At 34.8% G+C, this 25,701-nt stretch overlaps 1 protein-coding gene across 1 annotated transcript in view; it reads left to right on the top strand.

Moving 5' to 3' along the window:
- Window positions 1-25,701, top strand: part of LOC118190998 (neprilysin-2-like) — a 136,364-nt gene that overhangs the window by 79,122 nt on the left and 31,541 nt on the right. The window contains exons 14-17 of the mRNA XM_035361793.2: window positions 18,514-18,578; window positions 19,341-19,392; window positions 19,516-19,583; window positions 22,224-22,345. Coding sequence (XP_035217684.2) covers window positions 18,514-18,578; window positions 19,341-19,392; window positions 19,516-19,583; window positions 22,224-22,345 — 307 coding nt within the window. The remainder of the gene's footprint in view (window positions 1-18,513; window positions 18,579-19,340; window positions 19,393-19,515; window positions 19,584-22,223; window positions 22,346-25,701) is intronic.

Raw genomic sequence — 25,701 nt, 5'->3', positions numbered from 1 at the left:
AGCTATTTAAAAGCCTGAAGTCTGTGCACAGCCTAACGCCGCCATTCTTTTTTGCAACACATACTATAGGATGTGCCCAGTCACTGTCACTGAGTTCTATAAGATCCCATTCCAACAGTTATTTAACTTGACGATCGACTTCCTCTTGAAGTACCCCCTGGGGTGCAACTGGCTGGATCCTATATCCTGACAGAGTACTCTGGGGGAAAAGCATTTTGAGCTTGGCGGTTCCAGAACCTGAGGGAAGGTCGTCTGTACGGCCGGACCGAAGGGGATTGCGTAAGTCCCAGAACCGGAGGCGCTGGTAGCGTAGTCAGTCTGCGTATTCCGGGTAATGTCCTTCGGTGACGGGCAGCCGCGTAGTACTGGCGGGGCGCATCCACGACCGGTCAGATCGCCAAATTGACATAGGTCTGTTGAGGTCCTCCCTCCGGGGTGGTCTCCGAGACCCGTGGTGTGTAAGCATCCGGTGGCCCGGTTCAGCCCCGGAGGATTAGGAGAGAGTTCTTATAAAAGTCTGCCAGGGACGTGAGGCACCCCTGTGTAGCAAAAGTCTAGTTTTCATTCTCTTTAAGGGGATAGTGCAGGCATGTCCGGCCCTCCCGCCTGATACGGAGGTTGATTTCGGGTGTCATCCCTAGTTGCATTCAGTTAGCAGGAAGGGACAGCAAATACTGATTGATTCCTCTTGAAGTGAAACAGAAACACGGTAGAGTCTCAATCTTTTTGGATTACATTCTTCTGTAACCTTGATGTCATGACCATCAACATTGGCTTGACCAGGTTTGCTACTGAAAACATCTACATAAGATTTTAGTACTTTAAATAGTCCTTCCCGTTGGTAATATTTTAAGTCGCCTTTCAAATTTTGTAAATGGGTCCATCAGCAGATTTATTCATGAGTAGATTTATTCATAAGATCTGCTGGTGCATAGTGGATATCTCCAAACTCTTCATCTTGGTCAAAAATGATACCAACATGATCTACGCGAGCAATATAAGGCCTTAACTTATTTATATGGAGTTCTCTAATACTTCCGTTTTCCATTTCGATTTTGGCAGAGTGTGGCCTGGTAAGTTTGATCACGGTAGCTGGCCCTTGCCACGTGTTGAGCAATTTATGTGATGATGATGGCATTAACACGAGGACTTTGTCCCCAACATTGAAAGTCTTTTCGTGAGAACGTAAATTGCATCTTGAAGTGTACTCTTCTTGAGATATTTTGGAATTTGCTGATGCAATGTCATGAGCTTTTCTTAATTTTTCTAAAAGGTCATTTTTTTATTAAAAGAAACACAACAAATTCCCCATGCACCACATAGTATCACATGGGGCTTACAGAAGTAAGTATGAAACACAATACAAAATAAACAGAAGAGAAAACTGAAATAATATTAAGGATGATTACAAAGTTTTACAATGAATTGACAAAAAGTGTCAAAAGCACTTCTCTCTGAAATAAATTGGTAAAACTCTGGAGGCCAGTTAATAATAGAATTTTTCAGTCCCAGTTTCAAGACTTTTCTTTCGTTCTCATATTTAGGACATAGAAGAAGCACATGTTCAACATTCTCCGCGCCGCCGAGGTCACAGTCACAGACAGACTCAGGACTCAACTTAAATCTGTTCAAATAACTTTTAAAATTCCCATGTCCAGTAAGAAACTGGGTTAACTTGTAATTTGTGAAGAAATGATGACATGACAATCTCATTTTAATAGAAGGGGAAAATCTCTTAGTTAAACTCCTTTTATTTGAATTAATGAATTCGTGATTCCACGACTCCACAATGCTTTCATACATGACCTTCTTATAAAAGGAATTAGGGATATTGACAAAAGTGTCAATTTCCCGCTTAGTCGCAGTCTTAGCAAGGAAATCGGCTCGTTCGTTCCCAACAACACCTGTGTGACCACGAACAAATGAAAATATAACCGAAATATTTTTATCCTTTAGATTTTTCAGTTCTTTTTGAATCTCGATAATGATATTATTAGAAGAAGAATTACATTTTAAGATCTCCAAGGATGAAAGGGAATCAGTACAAATGAGATAGTCAAAAACAGCACTGTTTTGTTTAGAGACCCATTTGACGGCGAAGTTTAAGCACAAAAGTTCAGCTATGAAAACGGTACATTCATATCTGATTGTAAATTGAAAATGCTCAAATTCAAGACCATTTTTGAAGACAGCAAATGCGAGACCAACCTTGCCATCAATTTTGCTGCCATCAGTATAGCAAGTTACAGGCGAATCATCTACGATTTTATTGCTAAACTGAATAAAATTAACAGCATTTCTTTCTGAAGGATGAGGGAGATCAGATAGAGGTAAAATACAATCATACTGAGAGACAGTAGAAGCAGAAATATTTCAGTATCAAGTTACAGGCGAATCATCTACGATTTTATTGCTAAACTGAATAAAATTAACAGCATTTCTTTCTGAAGGATGAGGGAGATCAGATAGAGGTAAAATACAATCATACTGAGAGACAGTAGAAGCAGAAATATTTTCCTTATAAACAATAGAATGAAGAATGGCAATATCAATTGGAGGAAAGCCAGAAAGACTCATAGCTTTGCATAAACAGACTCATAGCTTACCGTACGATATCCACATATGACCCGCAGAAGTATCCGCCTTTGAACACGTCGTAAATATCTATAATTTATCTGCTTCTTGAGCGATATACCCCAGAGTCTAGAGCCATACGTAATGAAGGGTGCAATTCCTTGTTTATAAATGAGCGAATGAACGTTGTAATTAATACCATATGTGGTGCGTGCAATACGACTTAATCCACGCTGCAATTTATCACATTTCTCTGATACATAAATTAAGTGTTGTTTCCAAGAAAATTTACAGTCAAGAAAAACCCCAAGATATTTCATTTGCTTTACCACAGTCAAAGGGGTGCCATCGAGAGATAACTGAAATGCATCATAACAGACGTTTCGCTTTTCAATAATCATAACCCTGGTTTTATCAGGATTAAAATCTAATTTAAAACCTTTTGACCAGTTGGAGGCGAAATTTAAAGTCTCTTGTGCCTGTAAAAAAGTAGCAGAAAGGTCCCTACTCTGGAAGCAAAACAAAACCACCGCAAAGGCTATAGTATCACAACAAGCAAGATTTTCCAGTTTTAATAGGAGATCATTAATAATAATATTCCAAAACGTAGGTCCTGAAATAGAGCCTTGAGGACAACCCCTTTCAAGGTGACGAATTGCAGAAGCTGAGCCCAATTGCAGTTTGGCCGCCCGATCATTTAAAAAATCAGCAACAAGTGAAAAAATATTCATTGAAAGTTCCACTTTTTTGAGAAGATTGAGAATACAAGGCCACCGCGCATAGTCGAAGGCGCCCTTAATATCCAGAAAGACCAAAATAGTGTGCAAGTTTTTCTTTTTTCCTCTCTGAACAATTTCATTCAAGCGTAAAAGAGCGTCTTCAGAACTTTTTTGAATTGTAAAACCATACTGATTACCAGAAAGAAGGTCTCCATGCCGGAGATACCAGCAAATTCTGTTAATAAAAAGTTTTTCCAAGCACTTACCTAAAACAGGAAGTAAGTTTATGCATCTAAGGTTATCTAGGTGAGGAATCCTAGACTCATTTCCTTTAGGAATAAGAATTACTTGAGCATGTTTCCAAACACGTGGGAAAATGCCGACATTTAGGCAAACGTTAAAAGGTTTATGGAGAAATTGAGGAAACATTAAATGAAACTGTTTAATAATCTCATTCGAAATAGAGTCAGGACCAGGTGATTTATTTGGTTCCAGCATAGAAATAACTGTATTAATTTCATCACAAGAAAACATAGGATCTACAAAAGAAGAATAAGCAGTACGCGCAGCTTGACGGTATTCCTTATGCAAATCATCATCATTTTCCTCTAGATCCGAGGGGAAAGATTTCTGAAGCACAGCAGTAAAGAGTTAGTTGTCTCTCCAGTGGAAAGACAAATGCCAGTTATTGCAATTTTTTTCATGAAATCTCTTTTAACTCCATACGTGTAAATCTTTTTCCATACATTGTGAACATCAATGGTCGAAAGAAATGTTTTCCAAGACTGAGATTTAGCATCGGCAAGCTTTAGATTGTAACTTTTCAATATTCAAGATATTTACTTTTATAAAGCTCTCTAAGAGGCGGATTTTTACAACGCTGAAAGTCTCTTTCTCATACAAAAAATTTCGGAAGACCATCAAGGAACATTGTGCTTACCATAATTCCTAACAGGTATGGAAATTTGAGATGCCTGGAGAAGAACAGAACTAAAATTCTCAACAAGAGTATTTAGGCGAGAACCGTCAGTACAGTCGTTAAGAATATCGATGAAACGGGTGATGCGAGAAGAACAAAGTTTTCGAAAATGATCCTAATTTGCTTTCCCTGTATTGAAGATTTTAAAAGGAACATTTGAGGTGTCTCGTAAGAACGTAGAGAGACAAAATTCAAATTCAATCATCATGTGATCAGAAAGGGATTCTTTTTCAGACAGCCGCCAACTCGAAACATCCTGAATAACAGTAACATCAACATAACTAGAACCCTGAGTTGCCTGAAACGCAGGTCCATTATCTTCATTGATAACAAATAGGTTGTTGGCAGAAATAAATTCACTCAGTTTATCTCCACGAGAATCTGAATAAGGACTAAACCATAATTCAGATTTGCCATTAGAGTCCATACACCAAACCAGTCGATTAAGATTTTTGGACAAAAAGACTTGACTAATTTTATGAAGATCTAAGTCAATGTTTCTTGAGGGTTCAAAATAGTATGAAAAAAGAGTGAGCACAGTTGAGCCAACAGTAATATCCAAGGTGACCATATTATAATCAAGAAATGTTGATAAATCACGTGATCGAATGATGATTGCAACCTTTACATTGTCAGAATTAGGATCAAAATAAAGTCTATAAGTGCCAGGATATCCTGGAAGAAAATTCTTGTAATAATGAGGTTCCTGAACCAAATCACAGTCAATATCATCAGCTTCCATATTTAAAATTAGCTGTTGTGTTGCAGATTTGGATTTATGAAGATTTAACTGCACACACTTTAGAACGCGTCTAGCCAATCTAGCCATAATCAATTCGAGATTGAATGTTCTTTCTCATAACTTCATGACTAGGACAGCATTCTGAAAAGGGTTTGTGATTAACATTCACTTTTTTATAGCTGTTATTTTTTTATGATTGAAGCGGATGGAATTTATTCAAGCTACAGCATTCCTATTCGAACAATCCTTTGCCCTGTGTTCTCCAGAACAGTTAAAACAGGCTGTTCCCTCACGACAATCATCAGCACGATGGTTTTACCCAAGACACTTAAAAACATCTATTGAAGATAATAAAATCGTCAATTTCACATATACTCCAATTAATTTTCAACCTGGCTTGATTCAGAATGCGTTTACGAACCATGGAGTGTGTTTCAATCACAACGTGCCTCGTGAACTGGGAGGTTTTTAAAGTAAAACGAATTCTATATATACTTCTGTTTTCATCAGATTCAACAACTTCGGGATTTTGTTCAAAAATCACTTTCAGAAGATCTTCATTAGGTATTTCATTTGGCACATTTTTTACAAGTAAAACAGGATTTCTTTTTTTTCGCCAAGGACGTGTTCAATTCCGGAGACTTTTCATTAATCTCGGCTTGAAGTCGATTCCGATCATTTTCTGTCAAACACTTAACCAAGACTTTATCTTTTCCAATATTTTTTAAAGTATATACACCTAACTTAGCTACTAATGGATTAATTTTTAGTTTAATAACTTTCCTAACATCGTCAGAAAAGCAGTTTTCAGAGTCTACAATTAAACTACAATCCGAAGAAATCAAGGACTTTTCATTAATCCTTGTAACATCAGATGGCGCCACCACACTAGCATAACTAGGTTTTTGTTTCACATTGTCCACAGGAGATGGCAGCACAGCACTAGCATACGTTTATTTTACGAAAATGTCTTTAAGACTTTCTCTACAAGTTTCACGGTAACCCAACGACTTAATACGTTCAAAATTCTTAGTAATCAAACACTTTAACTCACACATTGCATGCCTTGCCTCTTCACGAATATTCTAGTTCATATTACACTTTGACTCAATAGCCATTTCAAGTTTATCATAGCAACATTTAAGCGCACTATAAAACGCATCATAGTCTTCTTCGTCCATCCTGGCATTCCTTTACTTCGTAGCACTACTCAAAGAACTAAACAAATTGTCTAATTATGCCGAAATCTTGCAAGAGCCATAATATTAACAATACTTCTTTCAACTTGAAATAAATTGCACAAATATAAAGCAGAGCACTTACACAAATAAACTTATACACAATAAATAGTTTACACACATTAATTACCGCAAAATAAAGCTGAAAATCAGAGCTCAAGAAGACACACACAGCAATGGCGTGAGCATGCGCAGAACCGGTCTAAAAGGTCTTGTAGATAATTTTCAATTGAACGGGAAGCTGTAACTGGAATGTTACGTTCACCTGTCCATATCTCTTTCAGCAAAGATAATGGTCCTGGTGGTATTCTTCCATATACCATCTGGAAGGGAGACAAACCAGTGGTGCTATGTGGTACTTCTCTGTAGGCAAATAGGAGATAGGGAAGATTCAAATCCCAGTTTCTGCCATGTTCTTGGATATTTTTGTTCATCATGTCTTTTAAGGTTCTATTCCAACACTCGACAGCACCCATAATCTCGGAGAATCGTGGAGACACACCAAGTAAGTTCTCAAAGGCTCGGATGAGTTTGGCTGTGAAATTAGTTCCCTGGTCGGAACAAATCACTTTTTGATATCCAGTTTGAGAAAAAAAGCCTCATCAAAACCTTGTATGTTGTTTTTCGCACTTACGTCTTTGACGGGAGTGGCTTCTGCACATCTGGTGCATAGGTCAACTGCACATATCACAAACCGATGACCTCTCCTGTATGGAGGTTCTAATGGCCCGATACTGTTATGTAGTTTTTGCTATTACCAAAAGGGTACCCTACTAGTTGACCACAACAAATTAAATAAAAACTTAATCCAACAATAAGATACTAGTACCAATAAAAATTAACATTTGCGTTGTGTTTATTCTGGATTAACCCTTAAATCAATTTGAGTAAAAGACTGGTAAAAGTTGTACTATTGTACAACTTTTGTACAATTAAACTACAATCCGAAGAAATCAAGGACTTTTCATTAATCCTTGTAACATCAGATGGCGCCACCACACTAGCATAACTAGGTTTTTGTTTCACATTGTCCACAGGAGATCCACTTGCATACGTTTATTTTACGAAAATGTCTTTAAGACTTTCCCTACAAGTTTCACGGTAACCCAACGACTTAATACGTTCAAAATTCTTAGTAATCAAACACTTTAACTCACACATTGCATGCCTTGCCTCTTCACGAATATTCTGGTTCATATTACACTTTGACTCAATAGCCATTTCAAGTTTATCATAGCAACATTTAAGCGCACTATAAAACGCATCATAGTCTTCTTCGTCCATCCTGGCATTCCTTTACTTCGTAGCACTACTCAAAGAACTAAACAAATTGTCAAGTTAGGCTTAATTATTCATCCAACATTTCTGAGTAATTATTTTTTAAAATCCTTCTAATTACTATTAAATTTAATATTGCAAATCTGGTAAAACATACCGAAATAAACTATAAATTTAAGAACACTACCCTCCCCGGGGAGAAAATAATTAAAAAAAAATTTAACAAGTTACACTTTCCACTTCACACAGAATTGATCAATACAAAAAAAAATATTGCTTAATATTGCACTCAATACCATCATTTAAATACTATTATTGCACATAATAATTTTTATTATTTAATTTTTTTTCTTTTCATAAATTAAATATGGTTTAACCGGATAAAGATAAGTACTGACACATTTACACTTCTACAAACAAGTTCGTCCTGAGAGAAGCAAGAATGCTCTAATACAAGCACTATTACAAATCATCCTCACCAATGAGTAATTCAAAAAAAATTCAATTAAATAATTTCCTGAAGAACTTAATTTTCTTAACCATTAAGTTAAGTTACAATAATTTTAATAAGGTTATAAATCTTTATTCAATTTAATGCTTTTACTTAATTGATACACGAAAGATAAATGATTTCTATAGAGTTAGGATAAATTTATCAACTACAAAAAATTTAAGGTTCAACAAATTAAGTTAATTCAATCATTTTAACTGCAGAAATCTATAATATTTAACTAACCAAGAATTAACCAAAAAAAAGAAAGAAAAGAACTTATCTGTTCGCTGAGCAGCAGGAAAGTCAAACAAAAAAAAATATCCATTGAAGCTCATGATGAATGCTGGCAGCCTGTTGAATGGAAAAAAAAATGTTCGTCGAATGTATGGAGTCATTACGGTAGCCTAGAAGTTCTAGTAGATTTTAGGATGAACAAATGAGGTTCCAATACGGTAAGATAAGTGAAATAGAGTTCCGAATGTGGAGATACGAGAAGATTATGATGAACAAATGAGGATCTAAACAGGCCAAATAATTGAATACAATCCCGGATTTGGAGATACGAGGAGATTAACAGGAACTAATTTTCAACTAGCCTATCTTGTTTCTGCCAACGTGACTTGGGTTTCTTGTATTTGCAATATAAAACATCTTCCTTTACAAAAAATATCTGAGAATTAGGTGTAGGAGACTTATTATTCTTAAGATCATTTACAATCTGCTGGCAAGACGGATCAGAAGCTTGTTCTTTTTTGAATAATTCTAACAATTCAGGAGTAATGGAAGTTTGAATTAATTGTGTAACATTTACTGCTCTAGATAAAAATTCTGCTGTTAAATTTAATCTACCAGGTTTGTGAACAATCTTATAATCAAACTGGGATAAACCCATAATCCAACGTGCAATTCTAGAAGTGGGATCCTTAAGTTTTAAAACATGAGATAATGAAGCTTGATCAGAATAAACTGTAAATGGTTTACCAAGAAGATATTGTCTAAAATGTGCAGTGGCCCAAACAACTGCCAAAATTTCCCTCTCTACAGTACTATAACGCGTTTCAGGACCTTTTAATTTTCTACTAGCATAACAGATTGGATGTTGGAAACCGTTAGAATCTTCCTGACACAAGACAGCACCCAGTGCATAATTAGAAGCATCAGTATACGAGGCAAAAGGTTTAAGAAAAATAGGTAAAGCCAAAATGAGTTCATTCAGAAGTTCAGCTTTTAGAATATCAAAGGCCTGCTGAGCTTCATGTGACCAATAAAATGGAACTTTATCTTTAGTTAGCTGAGTTAAAGGAAGTGCCTTTTGGGCAAAATTTGGAATGAACCTTCTGTAAAAGCCAATAAGGCTTAAAAATCGCCTAACTTCCTTCCTATTTTTAGGTGCAATAAAACTCTGAATGGTCTTTAAACTTTTATCGTCAGGCTGCATAATACTTTTGGTAACTTTATATCCCAAATACGTAATTTGTTCTTTCAGAAAATGACATTTAGAAGGCTTAAGTTTTAAATTATGCTGTTTTAGTCTATCAAAAACTAACTTCAATTTTTCCAAATGTTCCTCAAAAGTTTTAGAAGCAATGACAATATCATCAATGTAAATTCCTATTTTTAATGGTGAAAGATTGGCCAAAAGTATAGACATCAACCTTTGAAAGGAACTAGGAGCATTTCGCATGCTAAAAGGTGTTCGTGACCACTCATAGTGCCCAGAAAGAGTCTTTCCACTTTTGAAGGTGTCATCAGGATGAATTTTCATCTAGAAAAACCCTGAAGTTAAATTAAGTGTGGAAAAATAATTCGAATCTCCTAACTGTTCTATCAACTCAATCATGGAAGGCAGAGGAAAACTGTCTTCTATCGTTTTCTCATTCAACCTGCGGAAGTCAGTGACTAAACGGTAGGTGTTATCCGCTTTCTTAACAAATAAAACAGGAGCACTGTAAGGGCTGTCACTTTCTTGAATGATGTTGGCTTCAAGCAGCTCTGTCACCTGTCTATCTAGTTCATCCCTGAGATGATAAGGTACTTTATAAGGCTTTTGCCTAACAGGAATATTATCACGCAAGTTGATGTTGTGTAAGATGGTGTCACACCCTGTTAACTTAGTGACTGAGGCAGCAAAGATGTTACTATACTGATTGAGAAGGTGTGATAATTGTTGTTGTTGCTGCTCAGGTAAATGTGTAAGATCAAATTCACCACCCCAAGGCTCGAAATCCTCACCTGTTTCTATGGTGGTATTGTTTACAAGTTCCCAGTTATGTGTGATGCCATTCACAGGTTGGGCACTGACCAATTTCATTCCTTTATTGAGATGTAGTATATTCGGTGAAAAATTTGCAATTTTGACATAAAATTCCTTAGATGAAGAAGTCTGATTAACTGACCTGGCTATGGAAAATTTACTTTGAGCATGTTCTATTAAAGGTTCAATCAAAACAGTATCAGTAGTAAAATTTGCAGAACGAGCAGTGAGCTTAATGATATTTTCAGAAAAAGGTGGTAATTTATGTTTGGTTACAGAGTAACAAAATGACTGGGAAACTGAAGTAGAGAAAACATTACTATTCATAGCACTAGGCTGACTTAGATTCCATTTAAGAATTACATTTGATCCTAACAGTTGAGAAGTGGAGTATTGTCTGCAAGAAATTTAGTTCCTAATAAAGCACCATACTGAAATGAAAGAGGTGTGTCAGTATTTAAAAATTCTGTTTCAAAATATTGTTGTTGAAATTCTACTATTAAATTCATTTTCTTATTTATTTTTACTTTTCCTACAGCAATACCCTTTAAATATATGTTACATGAGTCCAATGAGATATTACTTCCAAAACATTTAATGTATTTAGCTTCTATGATGTTTACAGTTGCCCCTGAGTCCAATAAAAACTTTACTTTATTCCCCAAAATAGATCCCTCAACAATAGGCAAAGACGCCTCACTAGTGGATACTGTAAAAACCGATGGCACCTCCAAAAGGGTTTTAGGAGAGGGAACGGAGACTGGTTTCTCCCCACCCTGAATTAGTTTAAATTAAAACTTGGTGCTTGGGGATTCAAAGCATTTGTAGCCACACTTGTGGTATTTGGAGTACCCGAAACAGCTGGTGTGGTGTTATTAGGATGTCTCCTGGCTGTTTGGTTATTTCTAAATCTCTGTTGACCCTGTCTAGAGTGCTGATTAGGCACAATATTCGCATAGCAGTCCCTGCTAACATGCCCTATTCTGTTGCATCTGTAAGAACGAGGCTGTATGAGTCTTCAACAAGTACCTTGTGATATTAAACTCTGCAACTGTGTTTGAAGTGAACCCATCATTTTAGTAAGCTGAGCTATATTTTCTTGTTGCATTTTAATAGCTGTAGTGAGCTCTGAGTTGGTTACTGATGGTGTTGTAACTGACTTTTCGATTGCTGGCTTGGCAGCATTCACTGCTCTAACCTCAGCTGTTGCAAAATCACTACTAGCATGGCTCTTAGCCCACATGTCTTCCTCAATAATTGCATGCTGTTTAGCAGATGCAAAAGTTTTGTGATTCTGTGGCAGCAACAAGCGTCGCAAATGCAATTGCAATCCTTTAATAAACACTGACAGAAGTAAATCCTGCCTCTGTGCTTCTGCTGCAGGGTCACTGCTTCTTTCCACTGGTACAGTTTTGTACGAAAGAGCCTCTATACGTGCTGCAAATTGTCGCACTGACTCGTGTGGTTTCTGAAAAGCCTGAATAAGAGCACGGATGTTAGAGTGCAAATTGTGCACTGAACTGAACCTTTCCTTCAACGTTTTCACGATATACTCAAGACTGGCTTCTTTCTTTAACCTAGGATTATTCCTAATTAATTCAGCAGCCTCACCTGCCACCTTGACTCGGTTAACTTGATCACTGTTAACTTATCTTCATCTGACCAACCCACATGAGAGGCAATGAGATCAATTCTATCTAAGAAGTCATTCAGACTAATTCTCTTGTCTGCACCTGAGAACAGAGGAACAGAATCCAGAGGATCAGAACCAAAAACTGATAGAGCCATGACTTCTTGACTCTCCTCCCAGTCTATCACACTATTACTAGCCGCTCTGGCTGCTCGTTTTGACACTTTCTTTGGCATTTTAAACTGAAATCAGCACTTGCCAGCACATAAAAGTAGGGATGTATCCCAATGTGTGATTAACAAGCGTGCCTTTTAAACTTATGTTGCAAACATACAGTTGCAAAAATGTGAAACAGTAATTCTCAAAATCACTATGTAAAAATGCACTACAAAATTTTTGCACATAAACAAAATACTTAATTAAACAAATTAAGGTACTGCGTGAAAATGTTTGTGTTTGGATACAATAGTTTCAAAAGTCCATAAGTGTATATCACTAGTACATATCTGTCATGCTCCCTCAAATAATAAGTATAAAATAAGCACAGAAATACGACCACTGTATAGACCTGTCACTGTAACCAACTAACGAGTAGGGTTTCAGTAAAAAGCCTAGCCATGTGGAAAAAAAACTTTCACATAAAAATGCAATAGTACACATGACAATCACCAGTCTCAAGTCAAAATTTTGTTCAATTATAAGTGCAAGCCAAAATGTGGTGCAAACAATCACAGCACAAAAGAATTATTAAGTGCTAAGTTGGTTCGAAAGGGAACGGCACTAATTTTGTTATGTAGTTTTTGCTATTACCAAAACGGTACCCTACTCGTTGACCACAACAAATTAAATAAAAGCTCAATCCAACAATAAGATACTAGTACCAATAAAAATTAACATTGCGTTGTGTTTATTCCGGATTAACCCTTAAATCAATTTGAGTAAAAGACTGGTAAAAATCATGAGCACACAAAATAAATTTAACCATTGATTGATCTAGAAAAACTTATTTATTTAACTATTAATGCAAATTATATATATATCCATTAGTTGAAAAAAAAATCAAAATATATTCAACAAAATTTGTACTATTGTTTCACACATCCAACATTTCTGAGTAATTATTTTTTAACGTCCTTGTAATTACTATTAAATTTAATATTGCAAATCTGGTAAAACATAGCAAAAATAAACTATAAATTTAAGAACAGTACCCTCCCGGGGAGAAAATAATAAAAAAAAAATTTAACAAGTTACACTTTCCACTTCACACAGAATTGATCAATACAAAAAAAAATATTGCTTAATATTGCACTCAATACCATCATTTAAATACTATTATTGCACATAATAATTTTTATTATTTAATTTTTTTTCTTTTCATAAATTAAATATGGTTTAACCGGATAAAGATAAGTACTGACACATTTACACTTCTACAAACAAGTTCGTCCTGAGAGAAGCAAGAATGCTCTAATACAAGCACTATTATAAATCATCCTCACCAATGAGTAATTCAAAAAAAATTCAATTAAATAATTTCCTGAAGAACTTAATTTTCTTAACCATTAAGTTAAGTTACAATAATTTTAATAAGGTTATAAATCTTTATTCAATTTAATGCTTTTACTTAATTGATACACGAAAGATAAATGATTTCTATAGAGTTAGGATAAATTTATCAACTACAAAAAATTTAAGGTTCAACAAATTAAGTTAATTCAATCATTTTAACTGCAGAAATCTATAATATTTAACTAACCAAGAATTAACCAAAAAAAAGAAAGAAAAGAACTTATCTGTTCGCTGAGCAGCAGGAAAGTCAAACAAAAAAAAATATCCATTGAAGCTCATGATGAATGCTGGCAGCCTGTTGAATGGAAAAAAAAATGTTCGTCGAATGTATGGAGTCATTACGGTAGCCTAGAAGTTCTAGTAGATTTTAGGATGAACAAATGAGGTTCCAATACGGTAAGATAAGTGAAATAGAGTTCCGGATGTGAAGATACGAGAAGATTATGATGAACAAATGAGGATCTAAACAGGCCAAATAATTGAATACAATCCCGGATTTGGAGATACGAGGAGATTAACAGGAACTAATTTCCAAACCAATTCCCTAACAGGAACTAATTTTCAAACCAATTCCCGGACATCTTCAGTGGGAAATGACGAATCAAATTCTAACAGGTTCCAAAAGCAACGGTTGTAAATTAACGCTCCATTTCAGAGTATAGCGACAATCAGATGGTTGAGCTGGGAGCACGCATCATTTTTCTAGAAATTTACTTCTGTATATTTTTCTTGAGATACACAAACACACACAACAAAAAAACTGATGAAAGAAATTCGAATTTTTGCGAAGACATAGATGCCCATACCTACGGCCCGCGCTCAAAGCGCTTAGCCAAGAGGCCCGTAGGTCTATAGGGGCGAAGCTCCATTTTCTTCGTCGGAGTCAGCTGTCGCCTCGGGCAGCATCAGAAAGCAATTCAAAGGGCAAAAGAAGTGTCAAAAAGTGACCTCGTCCCACAAAACAACCCGTTAAAAGGGAGAGCGTCGGAACTCCAACTTGGCACAACTCACTCCTCGCCAATAGTTAAACCAGTAGCAACTACATCATTCCTTCATGTTTGCAAACTCGCCAAAGCCACCACTTTGAAACCCCAACGGAAATTTTAAGTCGCCAAGCCGTCGCCAAAATAACCACCCAAGTGGAGAGGGAAACTTGGAATTTCAACAACCCTGTAAGCATTCCCAACGAGGGAACGCTGAAACTCGAAAAAACGACTACTTTACCGGAAAAAGGGCATTTCTTCCCCCACAAGAGAAATCACAATGAAAACGGAAAAAAAACTATTAATTAAAGCTCATAACTAAAATGCAATTAAAGTTAGGAAAACGAAAGTTATGTCAAATTAAAGAACTAATTTTTCTGCAACTAATGATATTAAATACTAAGAAATCAAATTAATTTTTAACATGAAAAACTGAGTTTATTACAAGAAAATTCACCTAAATCCATTGTCTGATCGTACAAGATTGAAGACGCAGTTCGCGTAAACTCGAATAGCCGAAATAGATTACACTAGAATTAATAAGCCAAATAAAAGAATATAACCAAACTTGTTGTGTAGCTCAAATTTTGAATAATTACAAATTAAAATTTTGATTTTTATGAATCACTTAATTAAATTAAATTCGCTACACAACAATACAATCCACGCTCCATACTTCAAAGGGTGTTTCCGGTCTAACAATAGGTTGAATTGGGATTCGATCTTTGTACGTAACTGTTCTCCTCAATTGGCATTCTTTACTACTTTTACAGAATTTTTTAACATCTTGGTTAACAGTAGGCCAAAAGAATGAGTACTTGATTCGTTGAATTGTCTCTTTCTCACCAAGGTGGCCGGCAAGAGGGATTTCATGTGCCATTCTTAGGACTTCCCTTCTTTTTTCTAAAGGTAACACAACTTGCTTAATGTTTTCACCACAGATATATTCGGAATGAAGTAATATGCCATGATCGAAAGAATATGAATTTTGATTTTTATTTGTCCATTCAAAGCATTTTTTCAGAGTTTCGTCTTGTTCTTGATGTGTCTTGAATTCTAGTCTCACTCTGTTCGTTGTTTTCAGAGACTATGTTGGGAAATCTGATTAACAACAGACAAATTTGTAGTATTGTCTTCAACTGGTGAGGGTTCATCATCTGTCTCTTTGTACTCTAAGGGGGATGCATCGCAACGACGATCACTGCTCCACAGTTCGATATTTCCACAGAGCGTTTCATAAGCTGAAGAACTCAATAGCAAGTCGGTAACTAGCTTTTTTGAAACAGCACACGTAATGGACACTCTACCGTGAAAATCATCGTCAATTTTCATCTGGAAAATCTTTAGTGGAGTAATTTCGTTTTCACCAAAAGCAGAAGATATCTCTATTTTACTTTCTCCCTCGCAAGGTATGTTGTCAACCAATTTCTCACGGACTACTGAAATTTGTGCTCCCGTGTCTACGATTCCATTTAGAATAATATCTCCACATTTAACTTTGACAAGTTTTAATTCATCTATGTTTCTAGACACGTCCACTGATTTTGAGACAGGAATAGAGATCTTGGCAGTTAGCACTTCTGTTTTTCTTTTTCTGCAAGGGGTGCTTGTGTTTGTATTAAGTTCTTTTGTGCTGTTGCAGGAGCACTTCTTGGTATCCGATTTTTGGTACATAACTTAGAGGTATGACCTTCTTTTCCACAATTATAGCAAGTTAGTTTGAAACTAGGCTTTTGTGGTTCGTCACTCTTACGGGATGGGTTCACTGTCTGCGTGTTCTCAGCGGACAGCGATTTATTTCTGAAAGATCTTTCTGGAAGTGGAGAACGAGGTTGCCATTTTTCATTAGTTCTGTCTGTTGATGGATTACTACCAGTCTGTTTTGAGATATTACGAACACTGTCATATTCGTCAAGTTTATCAGCTAATTTGGTTGGAGAAACGAACTTCGCCCAGTCGTCAAGAAGATGGTCTCTTACTTCATAGGGTACTCTTTTTCTTAATTTGGTCAGTAATAATCAAGTCTTTTAACGCGGCAAAATTTGTGATTTCAAGACCATTGATCCATTCTTCAAAATAACTTGTAATTTCGTAGCGAAAATCTCTCCATGATTTTTCAGTGCTCTTTTGGTGCATCACAATTTTTTTTCTAAAGCTTTCAGGATTTAATTTAAATCTCTTCAATAAAATGGCCTTAATGTACTCATAATCTTCAAAATTTTCTTCAGATTCCCTACCAATTAATTGAATGATTTCAGATGGCATTAAAGTCAATAAACATGAAACCCAATCTTTAGGATCAATCTTTGTTCTTTTAGCTTGTCTTCCAAATAAGGATAAATAAATCACAATATCACCGTGTCTTAAATTGAATTTGGGAATATGCTTAATTAAATCAAAATTATGATGTCCATTTTCATTTGTTGGTGGAGTTTGTGTTAGTCGAACACGAGATTCAATTTCGAGTTTCCTCAATTCAAACTCCATTCGTACTCTTTTCTGCTGTGCTTTTAATTTTTCTTTCCTTCGTTGTTCCTCAATCTCTTCTCACTTTCGCTGTTCTTCAATCTCTTCTTTCCTTCGCTGTTCCTCAATCTCTTCTTTTCTTTTCCTCTCTTCAATAATCGTTAAAAACACTTCTTTAGCAAATGCTTCATTATATGTATCATTTTGAATTATTTAATTTTTTATCGCCACGATTTTCATACTTGGATCTACTTGAATTTCTAATTCAGCAGCTAAAACTAGGAAATCCTCTTTTTTCCCACGTCCCATAAAAGCCATGTTTCGATTTTAAATAAACCTTATTGTTTGCAAATTTAATAAAAAAACTAATTTTCTTGTTAATGCGTCCTTCAATTTATCCTTAACATTAGTTAAAGTACGAACTCCCTGACTGCGGTTTTCTCTTTCGTTGGGGAAACAAAAAAAAAAAATCGTTTCTATGTGTAACACTGTAGCAGCTGCCTGACGCCAAGTACTGATTTCTGATTTTATTCAGTCAATAGACACTTAGTTTTATAAAAAGCAATTTTTTTTCTTTTTCTATTTAAATATAATTCACAATGAATTTAATTTTATTCGGCACGAAAATCAATTAGTGGAATCAATACTTAATGTGTTGTTCACCTACTCTGGCGAGTCAAACGAAATTACATTTGAACACTGGCGTATTCATTACTTTGACAAGTAAATAAACTAAGATTCCATGACGGAAACAATAATTAACTTTTCATAATCTTAATTAATTATTTTACGTTTACAAGGTAAATGAACAATAATTAACTTTTCATAATCTTAATTAATTATTTTACGTTTACAAGGTAAATTGAACTCTCACCTGATGAACTCTCACCTGACTTATTTTGGTTCGTAATTATATGCGGGGAAACCCCGATCCTGTCGTCTGCGCCAGTAAAAATCCTTTCCTTATTTCAATATAATGGATATTGAACCTTGTAGGAAAAAAAAAGCTAAATTTTCAGAATGAACAAAATATTTTTATTTGAATTTTAGAACAGAACCAAAAAAATAAATGCTGCAGCTCTTAACTATTAAAATTTTAAACTCTTAACTACTACAGTTAAAGCTCTTACAACTATTAAAAAAAAGATCTTCCGAATTGTCTTTTTGTTGCCACACCGTAAAATGCAAGTTCTTGTCCTATTATTTATATTTCACGTTCTCTTTAAGTCACGATCTTTACAAGTCATGATCTTTACAAGTCACGATCTTTACAAGTCATTATCTTTACAAGTCACGATCTTTACAACTCATGATCTTTACAAGTCACGATCTTTATGAGTCATGATCTTTACAATTAACAGTCTTTACAAGTCATGATCTTTACACATATAATTCGGCTTTCTCTAATCTTTTAATATAAAACGTGTATCATAGCGGATATGCTTTGGAAATTATTCCTTTGTGAGTCATTTACCCAAAGAGATACAGTTTCAATTAGTAAATTCGGAAAACGTTTTTATGAAATGAAAATGCTGTCACTGAAAGCACTAAAATTTTATTTCATTTCTTTCTGTATCGTTTGCAGGTGGGAGAAATACCTAAGCCCAATTACAGTGAATAGCGCTTATAACCGGCTGGAGAACATCATTGGTGAATAAATGTTTCCTTTTACATTTCTTTATTATAATTTTATTAATTAACGAAGATACATTTTGAGAGACTGAATTTTTAATATCGATCAGAGAAATATTTGATTTGAGAATCAGATAACCAGTCATCTCAGCGGAATTTAATCTTGCAAAGGAAGAAAAACGCTAGCTAGAATTTTCAACAGAAAAAAAATATAAATTTGTCTTTATACTTTTTCCTTTTTTGTCAAATTGAAGTTAGTTTAGTTATTTAAAAATTTATTACTATTATCTGTAAACATCATATTTTATAAAAGCTTTTTTTTATTTGCGTGTCACAAGCTTCCGTACGAAAGTTTGATTATTGTGCACCTAAATTTATGGTTTTCGATACTCTTTAAATGTATTTTTTTAGATTAGTATCAGTTTCATTTTTAAATGTTTATTCACTAAATAAATCATACGAAAAGTATAATATACAACTTCAGTCTGTTAAAATTTTTTAAATATTTTTTTTTATCACAGTTGTTGATCCTGAAGTATAAGAAAGGTATTCCTGTCAATAAATGTTTCATTTTGGAATGTGCCATTACTCAAGAAACTGAAACATTCATAAATCTTCATTTGCTTTATTATTTGGGAAAATAACGTATTTACTTTAATATCAGCCTCGCTTGCTATAAAGTAAATTTTCATAGTTTATCGATTTTTGCATGACTTTGAGTTAAATAATTTTTATATTTAACATGGCAGTTATTCTTCACCAGTAGCATTCTCATTACAGAACTTCCGGTAGGACATATACAGTACCCCTTTTTCAGCAAGGATCTACCTCAGTGAGTTACTAGTATACACAATATATTTCTTTAAATTTGAATTAAGGTTAATTTTGTCTTTTATTATTACTCTGATTTAACATAGCTCTCCCACAGTTTTAAAATTGCACATATTTATTTCAGGTATCTGAATTTTGGAACTATTGGTTTTACTCTTGCTCGTGAATTCACACATGGACTGCAATTTGCAGGTAAAGTGGTTATTTGCATTAAAATGTAAGATATTATTACGGATTTGGTATTTAATTAGTTAATATTAGTATAATTATAAATAAAATTGTTTTATTCCCCTTGCAATGCAGTGCATGACGAATATTATGAGAAAGCTAAGCCGAAAAAATTAAAAATACAAGAGCAAGTGCATTTAACATTTAAAATATAATAAATAAATAGCTCTTTTTGATTTCGAGAAAATTCTCCCGCATTTAAAAAGCTTACATAAACGGCAGGAAAACCTTTCACTTCGTTATTCAGTTAGTTTGTTGCTGTTTTAAGAGTTTGTTTAAAAAACTGCTCTTGTTGACAAATTCGTCAACAAGTTGAATTCGCAAAGCTAATTCGCGGATTAGCTTTCTCTAGCTGTTTAGAATTAAATTCTCTTGAACGTTTGAGTAGTTAAAAGATAACTACTCGGAGATATTTGTAATACTGCGCTAATATCTGAGGAAATTCAAGCATTTTTGTTGTGATAATAATAATAAATTTTGTTCATTTTTCATCGGACTTGTGCATTCAATTCAAAACGAACCCGTACGCACGCAGCAATACTATATAATGAGCAATTTATAGAAGTTTGGTTTACATTATTGAGAGTACTAAAATTTGAAAAATCAAGAATAAAATGTATCGTTGAAAGCAACTCAGTTACTTAATTTAGATAAAACATAAGATGATTACCAATCTCCGTCCATTGTTTGGTCCATATCAGTGCAATTGCAGAAAATTGAGCAAGAATCATTTTAATTTTCCGCACACTTTTCAAGAGAATATCAGTCGATTATTCCCCAGATAATGCAATCACAAATTTCCATTCTAAGTGCGGTATTCTAAAGTACGTCGTATTGCTTTTGCAGGCAGCATTAGTCTTCATATTTTACAGGGTTATACTTTTAAAAAATAAAGCAAAAAAATGGAATATAGTCATTATGTAACAGAAACACTAGAGGTTTTTAAGGAAACATTTATTGGCAACATCAAGTTCGTAGCTCATAATTAAGTTTTAACTTTAAAGCTGTAGATTAATTAAGTTTCTTTGATACTGGAGACTTGAAAAATGTGCAATGCCTTCCCCAGACTCGAACACTGGACTTCTCGAATACGGGTCAGGTATGCTTCAAGCTACACCACGAATGCATGAGAAAAGATTAGAGAAAATGCTCTATAGAGTTACCTGTGATGTTGCGCTATCTTAATAAAGTAAAACGGTATAATCATTCAGGTTTGAAATGAAATAAAAATTGACTAATATACTTTTAGTTACTATGATAGGGACCATACTTTAAAATTCTCGAAAGTATGATCATTGCAAGCTAAAATTTAAAGTAATTTGAATACTAAAATAAATGCCCTTGTAAGACTTCCTTCCTTTCCTTTAAACTCAATTTAAAATAATTAAAATACAGAAAAATTTTGAAGCACATCCAGCATCTGTGCATCCACCTAGGAGACCGTGCATCCGAGGGAGAGCACCGCGTAGAGGTGGTACAAGGGTCTTCCACTCCTCTTCGACTCACAGTTCATTTTGAGTCCTCCCCTGCCGCACAGACGCTATACGCTTGGAAATATCCATGCCTTCTCCGCTATCCAATGCATTGCCCTTCTTTACAGCTATCACCGTCATTAACCTCGACAAGTCTCGACCTCATGGTATTTCTGAATGCAAACTGTCTTTATCCGCAGCTGAGTTATTACCAAGACACTATCAAAGCGCACTGAGAAAACTATGTGATATTCCTGTATATTTTCATTTTGTTATTACTCATTATTAATAATTTGAACTTTTCTGCACATCAGTGCAATGCAACCTTCTCTCATAGCCCTCCCCCAGGATCGGTAATCAGGTGCAACACAGAGTGAGAAAATCAATGATAATTATGATGATGGCAAAAGCAATAAAACACTCAGAATCGGAATTGTTCTAACAAAAACAATAAATGCTAGAAATTGTGGTATTAATACTCACCCAAGTAAAATACTGTATGGATTTCTTGACATTTCCCAGTATATTTCATGTGTTTTATATTACTGCAAAGTTGCTGTACCGATTATCAGTAAATAGCCGTCGGTAAAATACTCGATTGAAAAGGTAAATACTTGATTAAACTATCATTATAGTGATAACCTCTAAATTATAAATTTTCAAAGTCTTTGACTGTTTTTAATTAATATAGCTACTTCTTTATTTAAAAAACTTTATTGTGTATGTATTAATATATATAATTTCTGTAATTACTGTTTATTTATTAATATATATAATTACTGATATATATGCGCGTGATATTTGAAAAAAGTCACAAATGAATTGCGAAAAATCATATCTCAATTTGCAACTAGCAAATGGTATCGGTAAGTAGTTTTGACCTAATCACTTACGGATATATACATAACGAAGTGCCTAAGTCTTATACATTTTATACAAATTAATTTTTATGTTTCCTTTATAAGTTAATAAATAAATTTCGTTTCTTGAATAATATTTGAAAGGCAAAATTATATTTACAAAATTAAAATTATGAATATGTTATTAATACTATGCTTAAGATTAAAAGTTATATAAAAGTCATCGACGTTCTAATTCATACCTTTACTAATAATGACACTGATAATTGCAGCTAAGCAACTTGCAGCTCAGCAACTTCCTGAAAATCCTGACTGGCCAGATGAAATTTACGAAACAAAAGCGCAGTGCTTAGAGGAGCAATACCGTAAATATATTGCTGAAAACGGAATGCGGGTAAGATACATTTAAGATATTTGCATTACTTTCTGTAATTTCTAGATATTTGTTTACTCTGTGTGTATGTGTGTGTGTGTATGCGATACGTTACTAGTTATAAGTAACGTATGGCCTGGCTTTCTTTATTAGCTGTGGTTGGGATGAGAAGGAAATATTTCATAAAAAGTCAGAATATATTGTAATGTTCTTCGTTAGTTAGACTAGATAACATGTTGAGGAACCTAGTGAACTATGTAATGACTTATCGGTGAGTTCTAGTATTTACCACAGAGTCTAGAGAAGGCTTGAAATACCCTTTTATTTGCTCAAAGAAATAACAACAGATGGCGCTTTCTTGGTCTTCCACTAAGGACTCCTAAGCACTGTCTTCCGAAGTAAGTTGAACTTCCTTCAAATACTACTTCTAACTCATTTGCATTCCATGCGATTCTAAAAACTCGTTCTGGTAGGGAGATGTAAGTGAGAAACAAGAATTGAAGGGAAAGGGTTTCAAAATTAAAAATAGCTGCTACAAAATTAAATACATCTTACAACATTTATAATTCTTTACAATTTTTGCAAAAATCACTATCGACCATTTAAACTTTTAAATTATTAAGCATTTTTCTAGCTTCTAACTGTTGCCAAATTTCATTCGAAACTTTGAAACATTAAATCACACAATAATTTAAAATGCACATTTAAAATTGTTATCCTCAGTTGTATCATTATATATGATCTGTGTCTGATCGCCATCAAAACCAATAGAGATATAAGGTATTTCTCCCGCCTTCCTAGCATACCTTCGTGGTGTAGTAGTCAGCACACTTAGCCGGTATTTCAGACGTCCGTGGTTTGATCCCGGAGAAGGCGATTGCTAATTTTTCATCTCTCTGGCTTCCAAAAAAAAAACCTAATGTCTCTACAGTGGCGCCCGAAATAAAAGGGTGTTGGCTGATGATTCTTCTCACCCAGGATTTGGCGATTGGGTCCCCTAAAAACCCCAGTCGGCCTTTAAAAGGGGGAGTATATAAGGTATTTCTTTCGCCTTCCTAGCGTGCCTTCGTGGTGTAGTGGTCAGCATACTCAGCCGGTATTTCAGAGGTGCGTGGTTCGATTCTCGGCGAAGGCGATTGCTCATTTTTCATCTGTCTGGCTTCCAAAAAATTCCTAATGTCTCTACAGAGTTATATTCAAAATCTCATCCAAACCAAGGTTGCTTTGATGTCTAATGTCTAATTTTAAATTTTGTATCGGCGTGTTTCTCCTCTAACTTAAATTAGGGAAGTCTTCCTGGAGAATTTCTTAAAGGTAACTAGCTTATATTTAGGTGAATAATGGAAAAGACAGAAACTTTAGGTATCGCCAGCTCGTTCAGTATACATAAAAATATTTACTAGTTAAGACACAATAACACGCCGAACAAATACTAATTCTGAAGTCAAACAACAAAAATCAGCGTTATATTTGCTTGTCTGATTTCATGCATTTTGGTTACAAACGTTTTGTTTTCTATTCGTTTCAGTGAAAGATTTTTCTGCTGTTTTGTGTGTGCTTTATTATTGCTTAGTGAATTTAGTTTGATTTTCTGCATTGTTTATCATGCCTTCATCCGTTAATCTTTTCACTAAATTACGCCTGAAACGGCAAAAATTCCTGAATCATCTTGACTTTTTACTTAAATGTAAATGTAAAAAATTGATCCCCAATTTTATTCAAATCAAATCTGATCAAAAAGCCTTCCAGTCGCGTTTCAAGAGTTCTGTTAAATTGCAAGCTTGCCTTACCTCAATCCATCATAAGGTATACACGTCTACAATTGTCCAAAATTGAACATGGACTCTATAAGCTTCATCTGGAACTCGCTAATTCATATCCAAAATTCCCTGCCCTTGAAAAAAAGTCTTGGTCTAAAACGGAGAATACAGTTAACCGTCATAAAAACACCCTTGCACTTAAATTCGAAAAACTTCTTTTACAGTCTTCCAGTTCAAGTAGTTCAAAAAAATCTTCCCATTGTAAACATCAAGCCAATATTTAATATTTCTAATGTTAGTCTTTCAGAAGAACAAGAGAGAATTCTAAAATATAATTTTAACTTCTCATAAACCTGTAAACCCTCGATTCCAAAGATTTTAGAGCTCCTATCGAAAAAGCTTTCAAGTTCAGTAAAGTTTCAGATTCACAGAGAGAAATGATTAAGCATCTTATCACTCATAATCTCAAATTCAATGATAAACCTTAGAAACCAAATCTAACTGCGAGAGAAAGAGCTGCAATGAGTGAAATTCATTCTAACCCGGATATTATCATTTCAAAGGCCGACAAAGGTGGCCAGATAGTCGTCATGGATAAGAACACTTACATCGATGGTGTCACTAAACTCTTAAACGAAGGACCATATAATCCGATTCCTAAAGATCATTCACCTTCGGACCTGTAAAAAATAAAAACTGCGATGAAATCTTCACAAATCATTTCAAGCAACTTAAAAAATTCGCTTATCCCATCTGTTGCGAATTGTGCCAGATTATATGCTCTTCCCAAAATTCATAAAAGTGTTATTCCTTTCCGCCCTATTGTATCAAATTTAGGTACTGCCTCGTATCCATTAGCTAAATATTTAGTTTCTAGATTTTCAACTAAACTAGACAATAACATTTACACCATAAAAAATTCAATAGAGTTTGTAAAAAGGTTAAAAACATTTCTCCTAGAAATTTACTCATGGTTTCTTTTGATGTAAAATCATTATACACCAATGTTCCAGTGGAGGGTGCATTAAGATTGTTATGGAAAATTCTTATGTATTTTTTGTTGTGTATAATTGTTGCGTATTATTTTACTGTGCTTAATGAATTTTTATTGTGCTTATTTAAAAATTAATGTTTAGTATTTAATATTTAATGTTGTTAAACTTTACGGCAAAGCTCCTTTAAGTTTGGAAGAATATGTGTTACAGTTAAAAGGGCCTGGGTGTATTTCCGTTTCTTACGAGTCGGCTTCTTTCGAGGTTAGAGGTCACTGCCCAGCTGCATTTTCCCCTTTTCGCTGGGTTGAAAACACGTGTTTTGCTCTTTCAGAGGCGAATAGTTCTAAGGGGCGGCGATTTTCTTGACAGAGTTAAGGCGCGTTTCCACTGCTGCGTATGCGTTGCGGTGTGTATGCGTTTCTCTAATCAGCGAGCGAATTCACTTTGATTGACATCTGCAATCCGGTCGATGTGCGGTGACGGATGGGGTACGGATAGAGCTACTAGAGACCTTTTATAGTAGTCTTACGTACGGATAGAGTTCAACAATGTTCAACTTCTATCCGTATGTCTGCGGATGCGTTGGGGTCACGTGGTAAAAAAAGGAGCAATCAGGTGTAGT

This window comes from Stegodyphus dumicola, chromosome 2 (assembly GCF_044657685.1).
Source record: "Stegodyphus dumicola isolate Sdum_Otavi_A_Nest chromosome 2, ASM4465768v1".
Classification (NCBI taxonomy): domain Eukaryota; kingdom Metazoa; phylum Arthropoda; class Arachnida; order Araneae; family Eresidae; genus Stegodyphus; species Stegodyphus dumicola.
The sequence above is the reverse complement of the archived record's forward strand: the minus strand, read 5'-3'. Positions and strand labels throughout refer to the sequence as shown.